The sequence below is a fragment of the Urocampus carinirostris genome, chromosome 11 (assembly GCF_059441175.1).
Source record: "Urocampus carinirostris isolate Australia breed hairy pipefish chromosome 11, RoL_Ucar_1.0, whole genome shotgun sequence".
NCBI lineage: Eukaryota > Metazoa > Chordata > Actinopteri > Syngnathiformes > Syngnathidae > Urocampus > Urocampus carinirostris.
Window position 1 is genome coordinate 25695006 of NC_142359.1, and position 19916 is coordinate 25714921.

General features: G+C 41.7%; 2 protein-coding genes across 2 annotated transcripts in view; both read left to right on the forward strand.

Annotated features, from left to right (window-relative positions):
• Positions 1-19916, forward strand: part of LOC148356913 (ATP-binding cassette sub-family G member 1-like) — a 162937-nt gene that overhangs the window by 120729 nt on the left and 22292 nt on the right. The window lies entirely within an intron of this gene.
• Positions 1142-14323, forward strand: LOC148356925 (ATP-binding cassette sub-family G member 4-like). Its single transcript, XM_088347420.1, has 15 exons — positions 1142-2497; positions 4811-5025; positions 6654-6771; positions 6841-6973; positions 7519-7569; positions 7639-7784; positions 8543-8666; positions 10110-10224; positions 10287-10417; positions 11842-11943; positions 12015-12174; positions 12249-12349; positions 12813-12971; positions 13134-13252; positions 13825-14323. Exons 2-15 carry the CDS (start codon positions 4860-4862, stop codon positions 14048-14050), a joined length of 1851 nt encoding a protein of 616 aa, XP_088203546.1. The 5' UTR covers positions 1142-2497; positions 4811-4859; the 3' UTR covers positions 14051-14323.

The window sequence follows — 19916 nt, forward strand, 5'->3', positions numbered from 1 at the left end:
CATCTGCCTTTCATTTTTTGTTCAGTTCGAGCTACCTGGTGTACCAATATATTCTGCATCTACATTCCTTTATGTTTGGTTCAGTCGGACCCAGTTAGTGTTACAGCTTTTTATCTCATTGTCTGCCGGCACTCTCATTGTTCTGGCCATGTTTGGGAATATTTTTGCCGTTCGCCCTTATGTTTTGTTCCATAAAAGTAGCTGATATTTCAACATCATTTCCCTTTAATGTTTTGTGTTACTAAGAGTTAAGCTCGTGTTTCAACATTATGTTTCATATTCTTATATTTCTAGCCACATCTGTGTGCGAATAGGAACATCTACCGACTGATTTGTGTCCTCTAAATGAGTGTTTCTTAACGGGTGCGTCAGGACCCAAGAGCGGCTTACAGACCAATTTTCAGTGTCAAAAATGATTCAAAGAAAAAAAACGATGTTCTATTACGCTACTTAACATTGAGTGGTGTTAAAGCCCTGCTCGATCTCTTCCTTCCCTTCAGTCAATCGAGGCCATTCCGATTGTGTCCTAGAGAGCCTGCATGTTGGTTTTATTTCCTTCCTCTATTGGGAGGTACAATAAATGGTTTCAAATTGGTATATTTCTAACTTTTTACCCGTATGGTTGTATTATCTTCATAATCAAATAAAAATATTTGGGGTATTGGCTATTTGAAATCAGTTTTAGGGGGTTGCTTCTCTGCGATGTTGGCTTTTCTGCAATAGTAAGGGAACTTATAGCTTGATTAGAGTTTGAATGTGCCTTTGTTTGTCTGTTATCCTTAAAAAATGGCTGAACGAAGCGAAAGATTACCGTATTTTCCGCACTATAAGGCGCACCTAAAAGTCTTTTTTTTTTTTTTTTTTTTTTTTCAAAAGCTGACCATGCGCCTTATAACACAGTGCGCCTTATATATGGCTCAATATTAAATTCCCAAGGTCTCGCAACTACGAGAAACCGCCGCCGACTCCATTTTTCGCGCTGTGCATACTGGGAAATATTAAACAACGATTCTCTTTCATACGTGCATTTGTATAAAAAATGGCTCCTGTTAAGAGACACGCGTACAACGCAGAGTATGAACTCAAGGCGATCAGTCACGCAGCACAACACGGCAATAGAGCGGCAGCGAGAGAGTTAAACTTAAATGAATCGATGGTACGGAAGTGGAGAAAGGATGAAGATAAGCTCCGCCAAGTATGGAAAACTCAACAAAGTTCCCGTGGCAATAAAGCAAGATGGCCAGAGTTAGAGGAGACACTTGAACAGTGGGTTGTTCAACAAAGAGCGGCAAGCAGAAGTGTCAGTACGATAACTATACGTATGAAGGCAACAACGCTGGCACAGGACAACAACACCGGACGTGGACACATCAGAAGAAGAATTCGAGGGATTCGTCGATGAGGAGCTTAGAGAGTGATCTTTGTTTTTCTTTTGTGTGTTTACGTTTTACATTTTACAGTTATTATGTTATTGCTTTATTGTTATTGTTTTGCACTCGTTGTTTTTACACATTACGAGTGTCACTTTATTGCGATTGCACTAACGTTACATTTAAAATAACAGTATCAGACGTTTTTTTCTTTGCGTGTTGACTAAATGGACAAAAAATAAAATGATATGTCGATGTTGTTCAAAGATGTTAAAGATGTGTCACGAAAATGCTTTACCTCAGAGAAAATAATAAAACGGCTGTTTATTTATTTTGGGAGTGAATGGAGTTGTGGAAAGCTTGTTTGTTAATAAAGTTTGACCTTTTTGAATGTTTTAGTGACATTCCCTTGAGCGTGGCAACATCTAGAGGTTGCATAACGTAACTACATTCTCTACTGTAGTCAAGTCGTCACATTTATTTACCGTAAATAGCCCTTAATCCCAAAAATGTCTCGAAGGACTGCACAGGATTACAATTACAAAATTGCACAATTACCTGATCTTAAACCAGCATGCACTTATAGCGCCTTATAATGGGGTGCGTCTTATGTATGACATAAGTTTTAAAATATATCATTCATTGAAGGTGCGCCTTATAACACGGTGCGCCATTTAGTGCGGAAAATACGGTATATCCAGGTGCTGTTTAGATTCTTGCAACAAATATATCCATTTGGGGCCCGCAAACGATTATTCAAGATGTCTTTTGCCTTAGTGCTCGGAACTACGGGGCAGAGCTTTCCTCCCAATGTTTCTTCTTCTTGTGAGGCGTTGTACTTTTTTTGTGACAAAGTTTAATTTTCCTTCGTGCTCGTTACGCTCACACGCTATCACTTCATTTAAATATTGTTTTCTGTCTAAACCAATCAGATTATTTTGTATTCATGTGACCTCACTTCTAGCCAATAAGATGTGTTCTCTTATGCCTGTACTTTCCAATAAATGAGTTCCAATGAGCCCAACTTGGTAATCCATTTGGAAGCAACCTAAGTTCCGACTCAGAGTGTGCTCTTTTCTCCATCCTAATACAATCTCGAGTTTTAACCTCGACAGCAAATATATACGGTAAGTTACGTTTTATTTTTGCTTGTAATTTGTCCTTTTTTTCTGAATGTGAATATAATCAACTAGCTCTGCTTTTAAATGCACAACCCTTTCATCTGATAAATTTGAGAAGCAATTTATTTTCCCCTGCGACTGGCTGGCAACCAGTTCAGGAAGTCTCTTGCCAACTGCCCAAAGATAACATGGACGGGCTCCGGCACCCCCGTGACCCTACTGAGGATAAGCGATGTAGATAATGGATGAATAAATGAATGAATGATTTGGGTGGAATTCTGGGTCAGTTGAGAACCACTAGTCTAGATCATAATATTGAAAGAACACAAGCAGTCTGAATCTAACTGACGTGACAAGCAAGCATAGAATAGACGATGTCTTCAACAGAGAGGTCAAGTTAACTTGCTCTGCAATGGTTTTAAATGATTTTGAATTAACAAATATACTAAACAGGTAACTAGAAACACCAAGTATTGTGTGTCCTTTAATTTTTAATTCAAAAGAATCGGCAACATGGAAACCTTAATTTAAAACGTGCGACTTGATGTTGTTTGTACGAAGGACAGAAGAGAGGAAACATCGACTTTTTATTAATTGTTTGAAATTAGTTTTTGAATTTTAAATATATGTTATTCAAATTAAATTGTGTAAAACACGTGGTGAACAATTTTCTTCTTCAAATATTGCACTTGAAATAACCTTAAAAGAGCATTAATAGGTGCGGGACGTCACTACCAGACGTTACACGCCATTTTCCCCCAATTTTTTTTTTTTTTTTGTCTGATTTAAAATTCAAATGACTCGACTTTAAAGTATTTTTCTCGAATAAAAAAGTGGATATTAGGAAAGTGTCAAATCAAGTCCGAATTTACGTTAGATTTTGCTTGGTTTGTTTTCCTCTTCAGTTATTGTTGTGTCCTACTCATATGTACAGCGACCTTGGTGTTAAAGGTGCTTCGAAATTCATTGGATCATTATTATATTTATGCTTACGGTTATTATTATTTGTGTTATTATTACTATTCTCATCTCATCAGCTGCACCGCTTATCCTCAGTAGGGTCACGGGGATGTTGGAGCCCATCCCAGCAATCATCGGGCAGTGGGCAGGGGACACCCTGGACTGGTTGCCAGCCAATCGCAGGGCACACAGGGACAGACAACTCACTCGCTCAGTCACACCTAGGGACAATTTGGACCGGCCAATTCACCTGAAATGCATGTTTTTTTGGAATGTGGGAGGAAACCGGAGTGCCCGGAGGAAACCCACGCAAGCACGGGGAAAGCATACAAACTCCACACAGTACGGCCGGGAGCTGGATTTGAACCCACTCAGGACGTTCCCACGACCTCAGAACTGTGCCGCACACGCGCTAACCACTGCGCCGCCGTGCTGCCCCCTTATTATTATTATTATTATCATCATCTCATCTCATTAGCCGTGCCGCTTATCCCCATTAGGGTCGCGGGGGGGGGCTGGAGCCCATCCCAGCCATCTCCGGGCAGCGGGCAGGGGACACCCTGAACTGGTTGCCAGCCAATTGCAGGGCATATTATTACTATTATTATTATTATTGTTGTTTACGCTAAAAGATAAAATCACTAAATATCATAGTAAGATGAGGGTGGGATGAATTTACAGGAAACACACGCGAGAAAAAAAGTCGCGTCTTTTTCGTCCTAAGGGACGAAAATATATTTATTTCCTAAGTGTTCGTCGAGCGGTGCATTTAAGTGTCTTCGTTAATCAGATCTTCCGTGGGCCGTCGTGGAACATCGCACACTTTCAGGGAATGTTATATTTCTGCAAACAATTAAAGATTTACGTATTTGTAAAGAGTTTCGGGTTGCTAAATTCTCTGCATGATTATTTCCACCCAGGTACAAATTCAATTCACCAGATTTATTCTGATTCTATACTTGATTCGTATGATTATCGTTCCAAAATAAGAATCAAAGAATAAACTCTCAAATAAAATAGAAATTCAACAACAATAAACTGTATATCACAGCATCTACAGTTATCATATTATTTCAAAGAAAAATACAGCTTTATCAAGCAAATCACGAGTTACTCTGCCACAATCTCTTGGATTAAAGTGATGATTGCAGCCTTCAATTTTCAAATGTTCCTCCCCACTTTTAATGGTATGTTAATTTTATTTATTTATTTTTTCACATGAATTTATTTATTTTGGTTTTGTTACGTGTACTATAGACTAATAGACTCTCAATCCGTGATTCTGACATATGGTGCTATTTCTCCCTACTATTTCCTTCTCTAGCGACTTGTGCTTTAACTCACTTTTGTTATTTTTAGATTCGTTCTTCACTGTCGCTCGCTTTCCACAACTGCCAGCTGCATCCAAATGGAGGACAACTGCGCCGGCGATGCTAATCCTGCGCAGCCCCAACCGGGCATCTTCTCGATGTCCACTCAACATCTCAGCCAGTTGCCGCGCCGGGGAGCCGTCAACTTGGACTTCAGCGATCTGTCCTACACCATCCAGGAAGGGCCCTGGTACAAGAAGACAGGTTAAGTCATTGCCTAGCAACAGAACCCAGATTACCTATTTCTCGGAAAAATGTTCCAATATCAGTCCGGGAAAAAAATATAGATTTAATTGGCACTCACATACAAGAAGTCAATCCCAGTTTCCACTCCAGAGTAATTCAAGAGTTGACCTGATCCAATATTGAATTGAATTTTTTGTTTATTGTCATTGATATCTCATCTCATCTTATCTCATCTCATCTCATTAGCTACACCGCTTATCCTCAGTAGGGTCGCGGGGGTGCTGGAGCCCATCCCAGCAATCATCGGGCAGTGGGCAGGGGACACCCTGAACTGGTTGCCGGCCAATCGCAGGGCACACGGGGACAGACAACTCACTCGCTCAATCACACCTAGGGACAATTTGGACCGGCCAATTCACCTGACATGCATGTTTTTGGAATGTGGGAGGAAACCGGAGTGCCCGGAGGAAACCCACGCAAGCACGGGGAAAGCATACAAACTCCACACAGTACGGCCGGGAGCTGGATTTGAACCCACTCAGGACGTTCCCACGACCTCAGAACTGTGCCGCACACGCGCTAACCACTGCGCCGCCGTGCTGCCCCCTTATTATTATTATTATTATCATCATCTCATCTCATTAGCCGTGCCGCTTATCCCCATTAGGGTCGCGGGGGGGCTGGAGCCCATCCCAGCCATCTCCGGGCAGTGGGCAGGGGACACCCTGAACTGGTTGCCGGCCAATCGCAGGGCACACGGGGACAGACAACTCACTCGCTCAATCACACCTAGGGACAATTTGGACCGGCCAATTCACCTGACATGCATGTTTTTGGAATGTGGGAGGAAACCCACATTGATATCAACGTTGTGAAACCTTATATGCAACAACATTAGCCATGGCACTCCAAGGTAAACATGTAAGAAAGACTTTAAAGTGAAAAAAGATTAAAGACTGTCAGGAGAGACAGGCATAAATAATTTCAAAGTAGTGCTTAGAGACTGACCTAACTCATAAAATAGCAATGAAAGAATCTTGCAGCGTAACAGTAGCAGTTCAATAATAAGTTTTGCACGCTTGTGCAGGGCGGTGATAAGAGAACAATATTATTATCAGCCCAACATATCTGTGTATTAGCTCCAATAATTCCAAGTTCTGGTCAGATGTGATTGAAGAGGTGGCCTTATCCGATATTGAGATTGATCCAATATCGGCTCAGAAATTTGTATCAAACTAGTCCAGTTCTTGCTTCTGAGTGATTGTTAAGATGGTCTGCTCCAACCCAGAAATCTGGATCGTATTCCAAAACTCTGATTCTGGCTCCAAAAATTGCTCTTCAATGCAAGCAGTTAATACCCGTATCCTTTCCGGAGTAATTATAGAGATGGCCTGATCCAATACTGACAACAGTCCGACATTGCCCCAAAAACTTGTATCGTTTCCTTTTCGGATTGCAAATCAATTTGAGGGGAGCAGGCCTGAGGTTAGATCCGATCATCCAAACCTGAATCTGGACTCCAAATCCAGAATTCAAAAATGTGTAGTGAAGATATTAGATTGGTTGATATCGGCCCAGGCTGCAATATTGGTATCATACTGGAAAATGGATAAACCCCCTTTTTTTTTTCTATTTCTCTGGATCAGGTTCGAAAACTCTGTTGAAGAATCTGTCTGGCCAATTCAACAGCAAAGAGCTCGTCGCCATCACGGGACCTCCCGGAGCCGGCAAATCCTCCATGATGGACGTCCTGGCGGGGTACAGGTATAAATGCCGGGCTGGGACGCACGTCCTCCAAATGGGTTTTTCTGCAATGGTCTGAATCCTTCGCAGGGAGACGGGCATGAGAGGCAAAATCCTGGTCAACGGTCATCCCAGAGACTTGAAAAAATTCCAAAAGATGTCCTGCTACATCATGCAAAGCAATGTGCTCTGGCCGCGCCTATCCACCAAGCAGGCCATGATGGTATGTTTATAAAAACTAAAAAAGTGTTAAAAAGAATGGAAGAAGTGCTGAAAATAAACAAAAATGACTCAAAAACACGGAAAGTTTTGAAAAATGGTGAAAAGTAAGCAAAAAGTACAAAAATGTATGGAATAATTGTGAAATAAAGTACTAGGTTTAGTCACGTGCTGTTAATAACAGGTCAAGTCTGGTTTAAAACTCAATCAATTTCAAAATAGGCACTTTTTGTTAAAAACGAATCACTTATGAACACTCCTTGATTAAAAGGAATCATTTTCAGTTTGAAATGGGCACTTCCGGTTTAAAACTGGCACTTTTCATTCAACGCAGTTCACTTCCTGATTGTAATGGTCACTTCCATTCTCGAGATCAGGCCCTCACGGTTCAAAATGAGTCTCTTCCAGTTGAAATTGGGTCACCTGTGGTTTAAAAAGGTCACTTTCTGTCTCAAAACAAGCACTTGCAAGTCAGTTTCAGTCTAAAATAAGCTTACTTACTGCCACTTAAATGAATAAACATTGAATCCCCTGTTTTCTGTATATTAGGTGGCCGCCAATCTGAAACTCAACGAGCCCATGAACGTCAAGGAGAAAATCGTAAGTCCTTCCACGTCAAGTTTCGCTTTTGGGATTGTTTTGCTGATTACGATTCCTGGTTGGTCGCAGGTAAATGAACTTCTGACTTCTTTGGGTCTGATCGACTGCGCTGAAACCCGAACTGAAAATTTGTCGTGGAGCCAGTCCAAAAGGTTGGCCATTGCTCTGGAGCTGGTCAACAATCCACCGGTCATGTTCTTCGATGAGCCCATCAGGTGTGATGTTCCATGATGACGTCTTCAATTATGAATTCTCTCAAATTACAAACCCATCTTTTAAATGTCAATTGTTTTTGTCCTGTTTTTATTTTGTAATGTTGGAGAAAAAGTTTTTATTCATTCAAAGTTTCCAAATGTACCCCAAATTTTCATGTTTAATAGTTTTATTGACTGGATATACTTTGTATACGCTGGTTTTCAGTTTTATACACGTGCTTTTAGTTGAATTGACTAAAATTCCCTTTTATAGACTGGCTTTCAGGTTTGTTGCCCGGACTTCAGTTAAATGAAACTTAAGGTCAATAAAACTTAAACAGTCAATAAAACTGAATGCAAGTCATTGAGACTGAGTCAATAAAACTGAAAGTCAGCTTTGAATAAGGAAAACCAATCAATAACACTGATATCTAGTCCACGAAACTGAAAGCTGGTCTATGAGGCTGAGATCCAACATCTTAAATTGAAAGCGAGATAGTAATACTTAAAGTCGTTCAATAAAACTGAATCAAACTGAAAGATAGTGAATAAGACTGAAAGCCTTTCTATCAAACTGAAAGCGGGTCCGTAAAACTGAAAGTCAATCAAAAGAACTGAAAGCCAGTCTATGAAACTGAAAGCCAGTAAAAATGTACCGCACTCGAAATGTCAATTTGGACTCCAATCTGGGCTGAGAAGGTCAAGCTTCTCCTTTTAAAAGGAAGACCATCCCGAAAACTAGTCTACAATCAGTTTGATTTTCCGCATTTGTGTCTCAGTGGGTTGGACGGTGCAACGTCCATGCAGGTCATCTCTCTCCTCAAGCGTCTCGCTAACCAGGGACGGACCATCATCTGCACCATCACCCACCTAGAATGGGACCGCTTTCAAATGTTCGACAAGGTAATAGATTTTGGGTTGAATTCGCTCTTTAAATCAATCATTTATCTTAAGCGATGAGTTTCATATTTCTATCAAGACCAACACAGTCAAAAAAACCTCTGCGTTTTGTAATCTGAGGTGTCGAGCGTTTGTGCTTCACATGGGGTACCGATCTGTGGTCACGTTTGACTTCAAAGAACGTCTTTTTTAACTTTCCCAGATTAAAGTGCAATTGCAACTCCACTACACTAGGGGGCAGTGGCATGCTCAGTGGCAGAGTGTTTTGTTTACATTGAAACTCCACGCAGTGCATTCATCACAGAGCATAATCCTTGAGTATGAAGTGTAGACATTAGGTGTAGTCTGCCCTCAAGTGACCCAATAAAGAGTGTTTTATCTTCCGGGGGGGTTTTGACGGAAAATAATTGAGAAGATTAAGGTTAAGAGTTAAAGTCAAGGGTTAGTTTGGTGGATTAGGAATTAGTTAGGGTTAGGGATTTGAGTGAAGGGTGTCAGGGTTAGGAGTTATGGGGTGAAGGTTAGACAATTAAGGTTAGGAGGTCGAGGTTTGGGTTTGGGCTACTAGGTTAGGGATAGGTCTTAGGGTTAGGGCTGGAGGGTAAGAGTTATGAGTTTAGGGGGTAAATGTTAGGGGTTAGTCAGTAGATCAGTGGGTTAGGGTTAAAGAGTTAGGGGGTTAGTGGAGTGGATTTAGGGGTCAGGGTTACTGGGTTAGTGGTAAGGGTTGGAATTATGGGGTAAGTAGTTACGTCTGTAAATTAGGTGGGCCATTGGGGTAAGGTTTGGAACTAGGAGTTAGAGGTTCAAGTCAGGGTGGTAGGATTAGGAGATATTAGGGGGTTAGGGGTTAGCAGTTGGGTTCGTGGGTTTAGGGGTTAACATGTTAGGGGTTGGTGCTCGGGGGTAATGGTTTGGGTTAGGAGTTATGGCTTTAAGCATAGGGGCCTAGTTCTTAGATTAGTTGGCTATGGCAAGTCGGTTAGGAGGGTGGGGTGATGGTTACTGTGTTAGATTAAGGGGGTCGAGATGGGAGGGTCGGGTTAATAGTTATAGTCTTGAGGGGATAACAAAAGACCATTTCTTTCAATAAGGCACAACGTGTAGTGTTCCTCCTGACAATCATGCAGATATGTTTCGAAATTCTCCACGCACCGTGGATCTCGAGAAATTATTTCTCGAAGTTGACTTTTGACCTGTGCTATGACGCCACCGGATCACAACAGGGAATCAAAACAATGGCCATTCTCGTTAAAAACAGACGGCGATCTAAGTAATGCATAACACTTATATCCGCTTGGAATAATTGGAACTTTGCTTACCGTGTCGCTGGGGGACTGTTTTGTCCGAGTTGCTGAGGTTGGGGGAGGGAAGCAGCTGCGTTACCTGTGCTTTGTTTAAATCTTGGCACCTTACAAGCTGAAGTTGCTCTCTTCTCCCCATCAGTTGTACATCCTGTGTCGAGGCCAATGCATCTACAAGGGGACGGTGCAACACCTGATCCCTCACCTGAAACGACTCAACCATGTTTGCCCTCGGTACCACAACCCGGTCAATTTCAGTGAGTGTTGCGAGAACCCGTCCGCTTTCTCTGTGTGTTATTACCCTGTTTTCCCCCTTCAGTCATCAAGGTAGCGATTGGGACGCTCGAGGACATGCACGTCTCGATCGAGGTGGCACAAGGGAGTCAATGTTGTGAGGACAGCAGGAGAAACTTGGCGGGGGGGGACGCTCACTCCTCCTATAGCGAAATGGTAAGACATCCCAAAGATTTGGAACAGTTCTAGATTTCAAATGTCAGAAAAAAAACATGTATTTTTTTTAAGTTCATAATTTATATTTGAATTACTTGAATTTAGACGCTACCGAGGATAAGCAGTGCAGATATTGGATGAAGGGGCAGCACGGCGGTGCAGTGGTTAGCGCGTGTCCGCCACAGTTCTGAGGTCATGAGATCAAACCTCCTGTGTGGAGTTTGCATGTTCTCCCCTTGCTTGCGTGGGTTTCCTCCGGACACTCCGGTTTCCTCTCACATTCCAAAAACATGCATGTTAGGTTAATTGGCCGGTCCAAATTGTCAGTAATGGATGGATGGATGGAAAAAATAAATACATACATTTGTATAAAATAGATGAGATCATCAAAAAATAACACATTACAACAAACTATATTGTATCATATTATGAGAAATAAAAAAATAACTCATTAGAAAAATAAAAGGAAATCAGTTAAAAAATATACAAAACAGTAAATCACAAAAAATCTACATCATAACAATGATAAGAATAATAAAAATAGAGAATAAAATAACCTTTTTTGTTTTTGAAAATGAAAAAAGTTGTAAAAAATACACATTACATACATTTAAAGAAAGGAGAAATAGAAGATTGAAACAAATGAATAAAAACATAAAATTTAAAGAAAAGGAAAAAACTGAAAATAAATTACATTTTTAGAAATCAAGAATTTTACAGGTACACAGTATGAATATCTCATCTCATTAGCCGTACCGCTTATCCTCATTAGGGTCGCGGGGGGGCTGGAGCCCATCCCAGCCATCTCCGGGCAGTGGGCAGGGGACACCCTCAACTGGTTGCCAGCCAATCGCAGGGCACACAGGGACAGACGACTCATTGGCTCATTCACACCTAGGGACAATTTGGACCGGCCAATTCACCTGAAATGCATGTTTTTGGAACGTGGGAGGAAACCGGAGTGCCCGGAGGAAACCCACGCAAGCACGGGGAGAACATACAAACTCCGCACAGCTGGATTTGAACCCACGACAGGTTCCCATGACATGAACTGTGCCGCACAAGCGCTAACCACTGCGCCGCCGTGCTGTCCCAGTATGAATATATAACATTATAATAACGAATTAAACAAAAAAGGAAACACTAAAAATTGAGGTGTTTAGAAAAATTCAAAAGAAAAATGAATTAAAATGAACCTCAAGATAAATTGAAAAAAAAGTAGAAAGAATAAAATGAATTGAATTTTTTCATTTTGGCTATGATAGTATTTCAATTAATAAATAATAAATAAATAAATTAAACACGAAATAAACATTGATTAAAAACGAAAAAATGAACCCAAAAAATCATTTGAAAAAAGGAATTTTTAAAAATAATATGGTATAAATTAAAAAAAGTGCTTTGATAAACATTTCTTTCTGCAGTCATTGGCTCCCCTGCCCAATCCTCGAGACTTTGCCACCAGTACCTTGCAACAGTTCTACATCCTCTTCAAAAGAAACCTGGTATCCATATGCAGAGACGCGGTAAGACTTTTCCGTCCCAAAGAGTTCTGAGACTATTGTGAGGATTGTGATCGAGGTTACGGTTTCTGAAGGTTCTCCAAGTGGCTTTCCACATCATGATGGGCCTCTTTATCGGTCTCCTTTACCCCGATATCGGAAACGACGCCCAACACGCCCTCGACAACACCGGCATTCTTTTCTTCTCCATGCTGTTCCTGATGTTCGGCGCCCTGATGCCAACCGTCCTCACTTGTGAGCAATGCAGAAGGTGGAGGGACTCATTAAGGTGGCACGCTTAGAACCAATTGGGTTTTTTTGTTGGCCAGTTCCTCTGGAGATGTCGGTTTATGTCACGGAAGATTTCAACTCCTGGTACAGCCTTAATGCCTACTACATGGCCAAAACCTTTGCTGACATCCTCTTTCAGGTAAGATTTGCAGCCCCTTGTTTTTTTCGGGACCGGTGGTTGTGTACCCTCCTGGAACTTTTCAGTTTATCCTTTGCTATGGACTTGTTCTTTCTTCTCCTGTAATATCTAGATGTTTCTTTCATTTTCCTTTCTTTCTTTCTTTCTTTCTTTCTGCATTTGTATTCCATTTACCCATGTCCTGGGATTTTAGTATCTTTTTTGCCATTTTACTGGATTTTTTTTATCTGCCTTTTGACCCCTGTTTTTTTTTTATTCTGCCTGCCCCCCTGGGGATTTTCTCTTTCTGGATTTTTGTCTCTTCTTTCCAGATTTTACTATCTATCTGTCCTCCACTGGATTTTTCTCTCTGACCTTTTTATGGATTATGACACCATCCCCTGATCTAAAACCTACATGAGGGCAAGGAAACACTCAAAAACCTCAACTAGTAAACAAGTCCAAATATGATAATCTCTTGCAGATTATCTGTCCAGTCCTGTACTGCAACATCGTTTACTGGATGACGAGCCAGCCTCCGGAAGCGATTCGGTTCTTGCTGTTCCTGGCCTTGTCCACAGCCATCGCCCTGGTGGCGCAGTCCCTGGGGCTGCTCATCAGGGTGGTGTCTCCGTCACCGCAGGTGGAACTTTCTATATGGAAAATCCGGATCCAGAAAAGGAAAATAGTGGATGAAAATAACTTAAAAAAACCACAGATATTCACCTCCCGGATCTGGATTCTCCATGGTTAGAGGCTTGTCTTTGATTCATTCAATTGCTTTGTTTTCAATGATAACCCCCAGGTGGCGGCAATTGCTGGACATTTGACAGCCTTCCCCATCATCCTCTTTTCTGGTATATTTGGGAGGATCAGCGCTAGTCCGTACTACCTGCAGTGGACCTCCTACGTCTGTTACGCCAGGTAACTTCGGGAGTCGTTTGCTTGCCAGTACTACAAGCTAGCTTGCCGAATACAGAGATACATGCTAGTATGTCGCCAAAGAGAGCCCCGGGACCTTTGAGCCGCAGTCGACTAACTGTGGCGGCAGTAAGAGTGCAACAGGAGTTACTTCTGGGGCAACAAATGGAGAAAGAAAGAAAGAGACGGAGAGGGAAAGAGAAAGAGGGAGAGAATGAAAAAAGAGCAAAGGTGAGAAGACAGAAAGAAAAAAAAGACAAAGACATAGCATGATGGTAAAAAAGACTGAGAATAAGACACAAAAAAGAGAGAGACAGAGAGAAAAAGAGAAAAGTGAGGAAGGGGAAAAGGGAGAGAGAGAGATATAGAGAGAAAAAAGAGAGAAAAAGAGAAAGAAAAGCAGCCACAGGTTTTGGCAACATCACGTGTACATATTTCAAACTGCAACTCATTTTTCTCTTGTGCTTCTCTCAATATTGTCTAGCGGGCCGGATTCAATCCCTTGGCTGTCCTGATCCAGTCTGCAGGCCGCAGTGTGAGGGCTAAAAATTGCAAACCTTATCTTTCCTTCTCAGGTACGGCTTCGAGGGCTTGGTCCAGTCCATTTACGGCATGAACCGAAGCGATCTTCGGTGCGACGTGGAGCGATGTGATTTCCAGGACCCGCAACAAATCATACACTCCCTGATCGGGGAGGACGCCAAACTCCATGTGGATTTTATCGTCCTGGGATTCTTTTTTATTTTCATCCGCGTGGCCACCTATTTGTTCCTGCGCTACAAAATCTCCTCCAATCGCTGAGCTATGCTAATGACCACTAGCCGTTGTTTGTGCACGTAACTCCAGTAAAATTCTTGAAAAAGTCACATTTTTTGCTTTGCTTATTCTTGGTTCAGGCAAACGTTATTATTTTGATGTCATCTCCTTTACTGATTGTAGGTCCCTGCTTTTGGGATTTCCGAAAATAATATCCATCCAGTATTTTTTTTTTTTTTTAGCATTTATAGAATATAGCCAGACATATACATGGTTTGTTGTGCACGTGACAAAAATAAAATCCTCGAAAAAGTAAAATTTGTCCTCTGTTTTTTTCTCTCTCAGGCAAAGACGTGTTGATGAATGCTTTTAGCTTCTCTTGTTAGATGATTGTAATTCTCTGCTTCTCAGACTGCCCGAAAACTGAATGTTTCAATTTCCAGAACTGAGGAATCCCGAAAAATAGACTAGTGTATTTTTGGAATCCCCCAAAATACAATTAAAATAACCTATTTGACAAAGCCCTCCCCAGACTCCCACAAAATAGATTTATTTTACCGGGTCTGAAGACTCTTGAAAGTTTGGTTATTTGAATTCCCTGCTCTATGAATTCCCCAAAGTCAATTATTTTAATTCCCAGCTCTGAAAATAGATGAATGAATGAAAACTTTATTTTGAACATTAAAATAAAAACAATGACTCAACAACAAAATAATGTGATCATAACATGTTGGAAAAGGGATAGTCAGTCGCTTATTTTCCCTATCCCATCATCCTCCCTATTAATTACTGTAAGTGGGGCAAAAACAAGAATGTGATTTTCTTTTTTTAAATTGTGATATGATTTTTTTCAATGGTCAGAAATTACAAGAGTATTTTTTTTAATCTGCAAAAACAATCATGACAAATTTACGATTGTGATCTTTTATCATAAATGTTTTTCCCTTTTAGCTCAATAAGATCGAGAAAATGGTCAGAAATGAGAAAATGAGTATTGAAAACGTTTTTAAAAAATAATGGTGATGAAATAAATCATTTTCTTTGAAACTGTGATTTTGTTTTCTCAGCTCGACAAGAATGGTTAAAATTGACCAATTTAGTGAAAGGGCAAAAGAAATAATGGTGACAAAAATGTAGATCGTCATTTTAATTTAAAATAATTGTGACTTTGTGATATTTTATTTTTAGCCTAACAAAATATAAGAAATGGTATTTATATATTGAAAAGAATGGTATTAAGGTTCAAACGAGATGACAAAATCATGATCGTGATTTTACTTTAAAAAAAAAATTGTATAAGTATGTCTTTCTTTTAGTTCAACGAGTCAAGTCAAATCCTTTTTATTTGTACAGCCCTTATTCACAAAGAGTCTCAAGGGGCCGCACAGGTTATTGCACGGACTATTATTTCAGACTATTATTACACCATCCCCTGATCTGAAACCAACTTGAGGGCAAGGAAAAACTTGAAAAACCTTGAGAAGGGACCGCACATGTGGTAATCCCCCTTTCAGGATGACCAGGCTGCAATGGATGTTGCAATTACAAATAGTACAGATATATTGTCAACAAAAAATAAAGGTTTTTCATATACTATAGAGTAGAAGTGTCTTTTAAGCTTAGATTTAAACATTTCCACTGAGGTTGCGGATCGGATCTCAGGGGGAAGAGCATTCCACAGCACCGGTGCCCGGATGGAGAACGCTCTCGACCCTGCGGGTCTCTTCTTGGCTCTTGGGATCACCAGTAGACAGCGCTTTCATAACAAAGGTTTCGGACCGGAACATAGGGGGAAATCAAATCTGAAAGATATGAGGGAGCAAGTCCATGTATGATTTTGAATAATACCAAGAGAACCTTGAAAGTTGGACCAGTTTTTTATTTTAAATCGTGACAGAATCAAGACTATGATTTTATTTAACTTTTAAAATTGCGGAATTTTATTTTTAGCCCAACAAGACCAAACATCCATCCATTCCAACTATTATCTGCACCGCTTATCCACAATAGGGTCGTGGGACTGCAGGAACCCATCTGAGTTATCTTAGGGCAGTGGGCCGGGGACACCCTGAACTGGTTGCCAGTCAGTCTTAGGGAAAGACAACTCACTCGCTCATTCGCACCGAGGGACAATTCGAACCGGCCAATCAAAAGGCATGTTTTTGGAATGTGGGAGGAAACCCACGCAGGCACAGAAAGAACATGCAAACTCCACACGGTAAGCTGCGGTAGCTGGACCTTGCGTGGGGCTGCGCTCCAACCACCCAACCACTGTGCCGCCCCAAGACAGAACAAATGGTCAGAAATGAGTCCAAATAGTTGTGACAAAATCAAGATGGTGATTTCAATTTTGAAGATGGTGATTATAAATGTCAACCTAAATACTGTTTTTCCTGACCTGCTTGCACATTTTGAACTAGCTTGAAGCCAAAACCAGATGCTCCTGTGCAGAGGATCGGGACTAGATCCCTCCTGCAGTGTGTGCAAACTCGGTGAAAGAGTACACGAAATGTTTGACCTCTGTCAAAGCAAACAAAGGCTACTGTACCAAACATTAAAATTCATTTTCTCAGGTGTTCGAATACATTTGCAGCTATATCACACAAAAAAAATCATGCGGTGTGATTTCTGCATTTTTCTTTTTAGTTTGTCTCTCTCACAGTGGATATGCACCTATGATGAAAACGTCAGACCGCGCTCCATGATTTATAAGAGGGAGAAATAGCAAAATAGCAGATTGTTCAACGAATTATTTTCTTCACTGTAAATAATGTGTTTGTTTTGTAACCACTATAGGGCGATAAATACCAGTTAAAGGTGTATTTAATGGCTGTGTTTAAAACAGGCATGGTAGCCCCTCCTCCAACAAAACTGCAGCTCATAGAAAACTCTGTTGACCCGCCTTTTTATTGAATTTTCTGTGTCGGTAGAGGGAGTTATTGATAAGCAGCAGGACAATTTTCCTCCCGCTTTGTTAAAAGTTCCAAAATATGAACTATTAAATATTGCTTAGCGCAAGTAGTTCAAAGGTCAACGATTACTCAACAATGTTTTTTGGGTGTCGACTATTTCGAAAAAAAAAAAGCAGTATCCAAACGTCACTCCAGGTGTTTGTTTATCCAACTCTCTGAGCCGACTTTGAATGCGTCATCGGACGTCACCTCAACGTCAAGTTCGGGTTGTTGTGAAATCCACGCGCAAATGAACTTTACGAGAACCAATCAGGGGACATCACAATAAACAGGTAAATACAAACCAGAGTCCATGTTGATAGAACTGAAGGCTAACTTTCAAGTGACAGCGACACCATGTGGTGTCCAAATTCTTCATCCATTGAAATTAAACACAATTTCAATGATTAGCAAAAAACAAGTGTGGTGTCGTGTAATACACTCCCCTTCCAGCAGTGTCGCTGTATACCAATGTGCAGCCTTGTACTTGTGCTTAAGAACTACCGAGGAAGAAGTTAAGTAAACACTCTATGAATGTACCGTACGTGCCTGTCTCTGAATCCTGCTACAACTCTACTACATACACAACATATTGGCGTCGAGGATGACTTGTATCGGAATCTCACAACCCCCTGCTTTGCTTGAAACCCCGGGTAAGCCTACGATGTTGCACACCACGTGGATTCGGATTTTCAAAAATTACCTGCTAGCATTGACTGCAAACGACATGCCGGACAAACGGAAACGCGCACTACTACTGCACTGTTTAGGCACAGAAGGACAGAGAATTTTTCTTTCCCTTCCCGAAACTGGCACTTCTTACAAATCCGCCTGTGATGCGCTAAAAACTTTCTTTGTACCGAAGATGAATGTCGTGGCTGAGCATAGCAAGTTCCGTCAGCGTGCTCAGAGACCGGGCGAGACCAATGCTCAGTTCATTGCTGCATTGAGGGAATTAATTACTAACTGTGACTTTGGCACGTTTGCTGATGATATGATTAGGGATACATTCATTGAGAAGATGTCCTTTTCGAGAATCAGAGAACGCTTACTGTTGTAAACGGACTTAAAACTTGACAAAGCGATCACTATTGCTACACAAATCGAATCTGCTATGTCAGAGGCTAACGCTATTGCTCCTGTGCACGTGCCCGACGTCCCTGTGAAGTTCGTGCGACAAAGAGATAAAAAAGATCAAAACCAAAGGAATCGGATCAGTTCGCCTACACAGCGCTCGAGAGATAAAAGGAATCAAGATAAAAGGAATCAACACAAAATCTGCTACCGTTGTGACTCCAACTCTCATCTAGCAAATGACCCCAAGTGCCCTGCTAAAAATGCAAAATGCAACCAATGTGGGAAAATTGGACATTTTGGTAAAGTGTGCCGCAGCGAAATTCTGACTCGTTCAGTGAGAGAAGTTACTGTCCCGGACCTTACTGTGTGTCATGTAGCCCCTACAGCTGCAGTCCCAAAGCGCCTTACGTGTACAGTTGCTCTCCATGCGAATGATGAACAGTCAATTACTACTGACCTGCTTGTGGACACTGGTTCAGCAGTCTCAATCCTACCAGAGAGAATTTACAGAGATTCATTTATGCACATGCCTCTCTCAAAGCCTACTGTACGTCTGGTGACCTACATGAAGAAGCCAATTCCAGTGTTGGGCTGTCTTCCACCTACTGCTACATACTGCAACCAGAGTGCATATACTGACTTCTACATAGTTCCTGATGGTACCCCACTCCTGGAAATGGACCTTTTCGCTGCACTTCGCCTCCACATAAAAGATGGGCAGATTGCAACACCTGCTGCATCGGAGATGAGTTACACCATGAACACTACAAATGCTTTAGGCGTTGCCACAGGTTTTATGCACAAAGTTAAAGTGCATGCTGACATCCCTCTAGTCCAGCAAAAGCTACGCAGACTCCCATATGCCATGCGTGACAAGGTGTCGGAGGAGCTGACGAAACTGGAAACAAATACAACATACGACCACGAGGAAATAGAGTTAGAGATGGTGGCTGCTGTGTCTCCTGATTTTGCTGCAGTCACTGCTGATGAGCTCTCCAGTGCGTGTGAGGAATGTCCAGTGCTACAGAAGGTGCGACACTACATGCAGAAGGGATGGCCTCGTACTGCAAAAGGCCTTGACCCCCTCATCGTGCCATGCTTCCGTGTGCAAAATGAGCTTGCCGTGCAGAACAGTGTCATTGTGCGTGGCACTCATCGTGTTGTGATGCCACAACAGCTACAGAAAAAAATGATCCAACTTGCTCATGCTACACACCAAGGGATTGTTCGCACAAAACAAAGACTGAGAGACTTGTACTGGTGGCCTGGAATGGATTCTCACGTTGAGCTCGCCATCAAATCATGCACTACCTGCTTGCAGCATGACAAAACCGCAACCACACGTACTGCCCCATTACAGCCTGTGCCTACCCCAACTGCTGCCTGGGAAAAGGTTGCTGTGGACATTGTTGGTCCTATTCACTCTGCGCCTGCTGATTGCCGCTTCGCCATCACCCTCATTGACTATTACAGCCGATGGCCCGAGATTGCCTTCTGCTCAAATTGTACTTCTGCCTCTGTTATGACTTTTCTTTCCATTGTGTTTAGCAGAGAAGGTAATCCAAAGGAAATAGTTACTGACAATGGCCCTCAGTTCCTGTCGACCGAGTTTGAAACATTCCTTAGTGACAGGAACATCACACACCGTCGCAGCTCTGTGTACTACCCACAGGCCAACGGTGAAATCGAGCGTTTCAACAGAGTCTTCAAGGACTGTCTACAAACAGCCAACATCGAAGGCAAACCACTGAAAGCCTTCTTCACTGAGTTTTTACACGCTTACAGAGCCACACCACATGCCGTGACTTCAGTATCCCCCGCTGAACTTTTGCATGGTAGACCACTGAATACAAAGCTTCACATTACAGGTCTTCACTCCATGC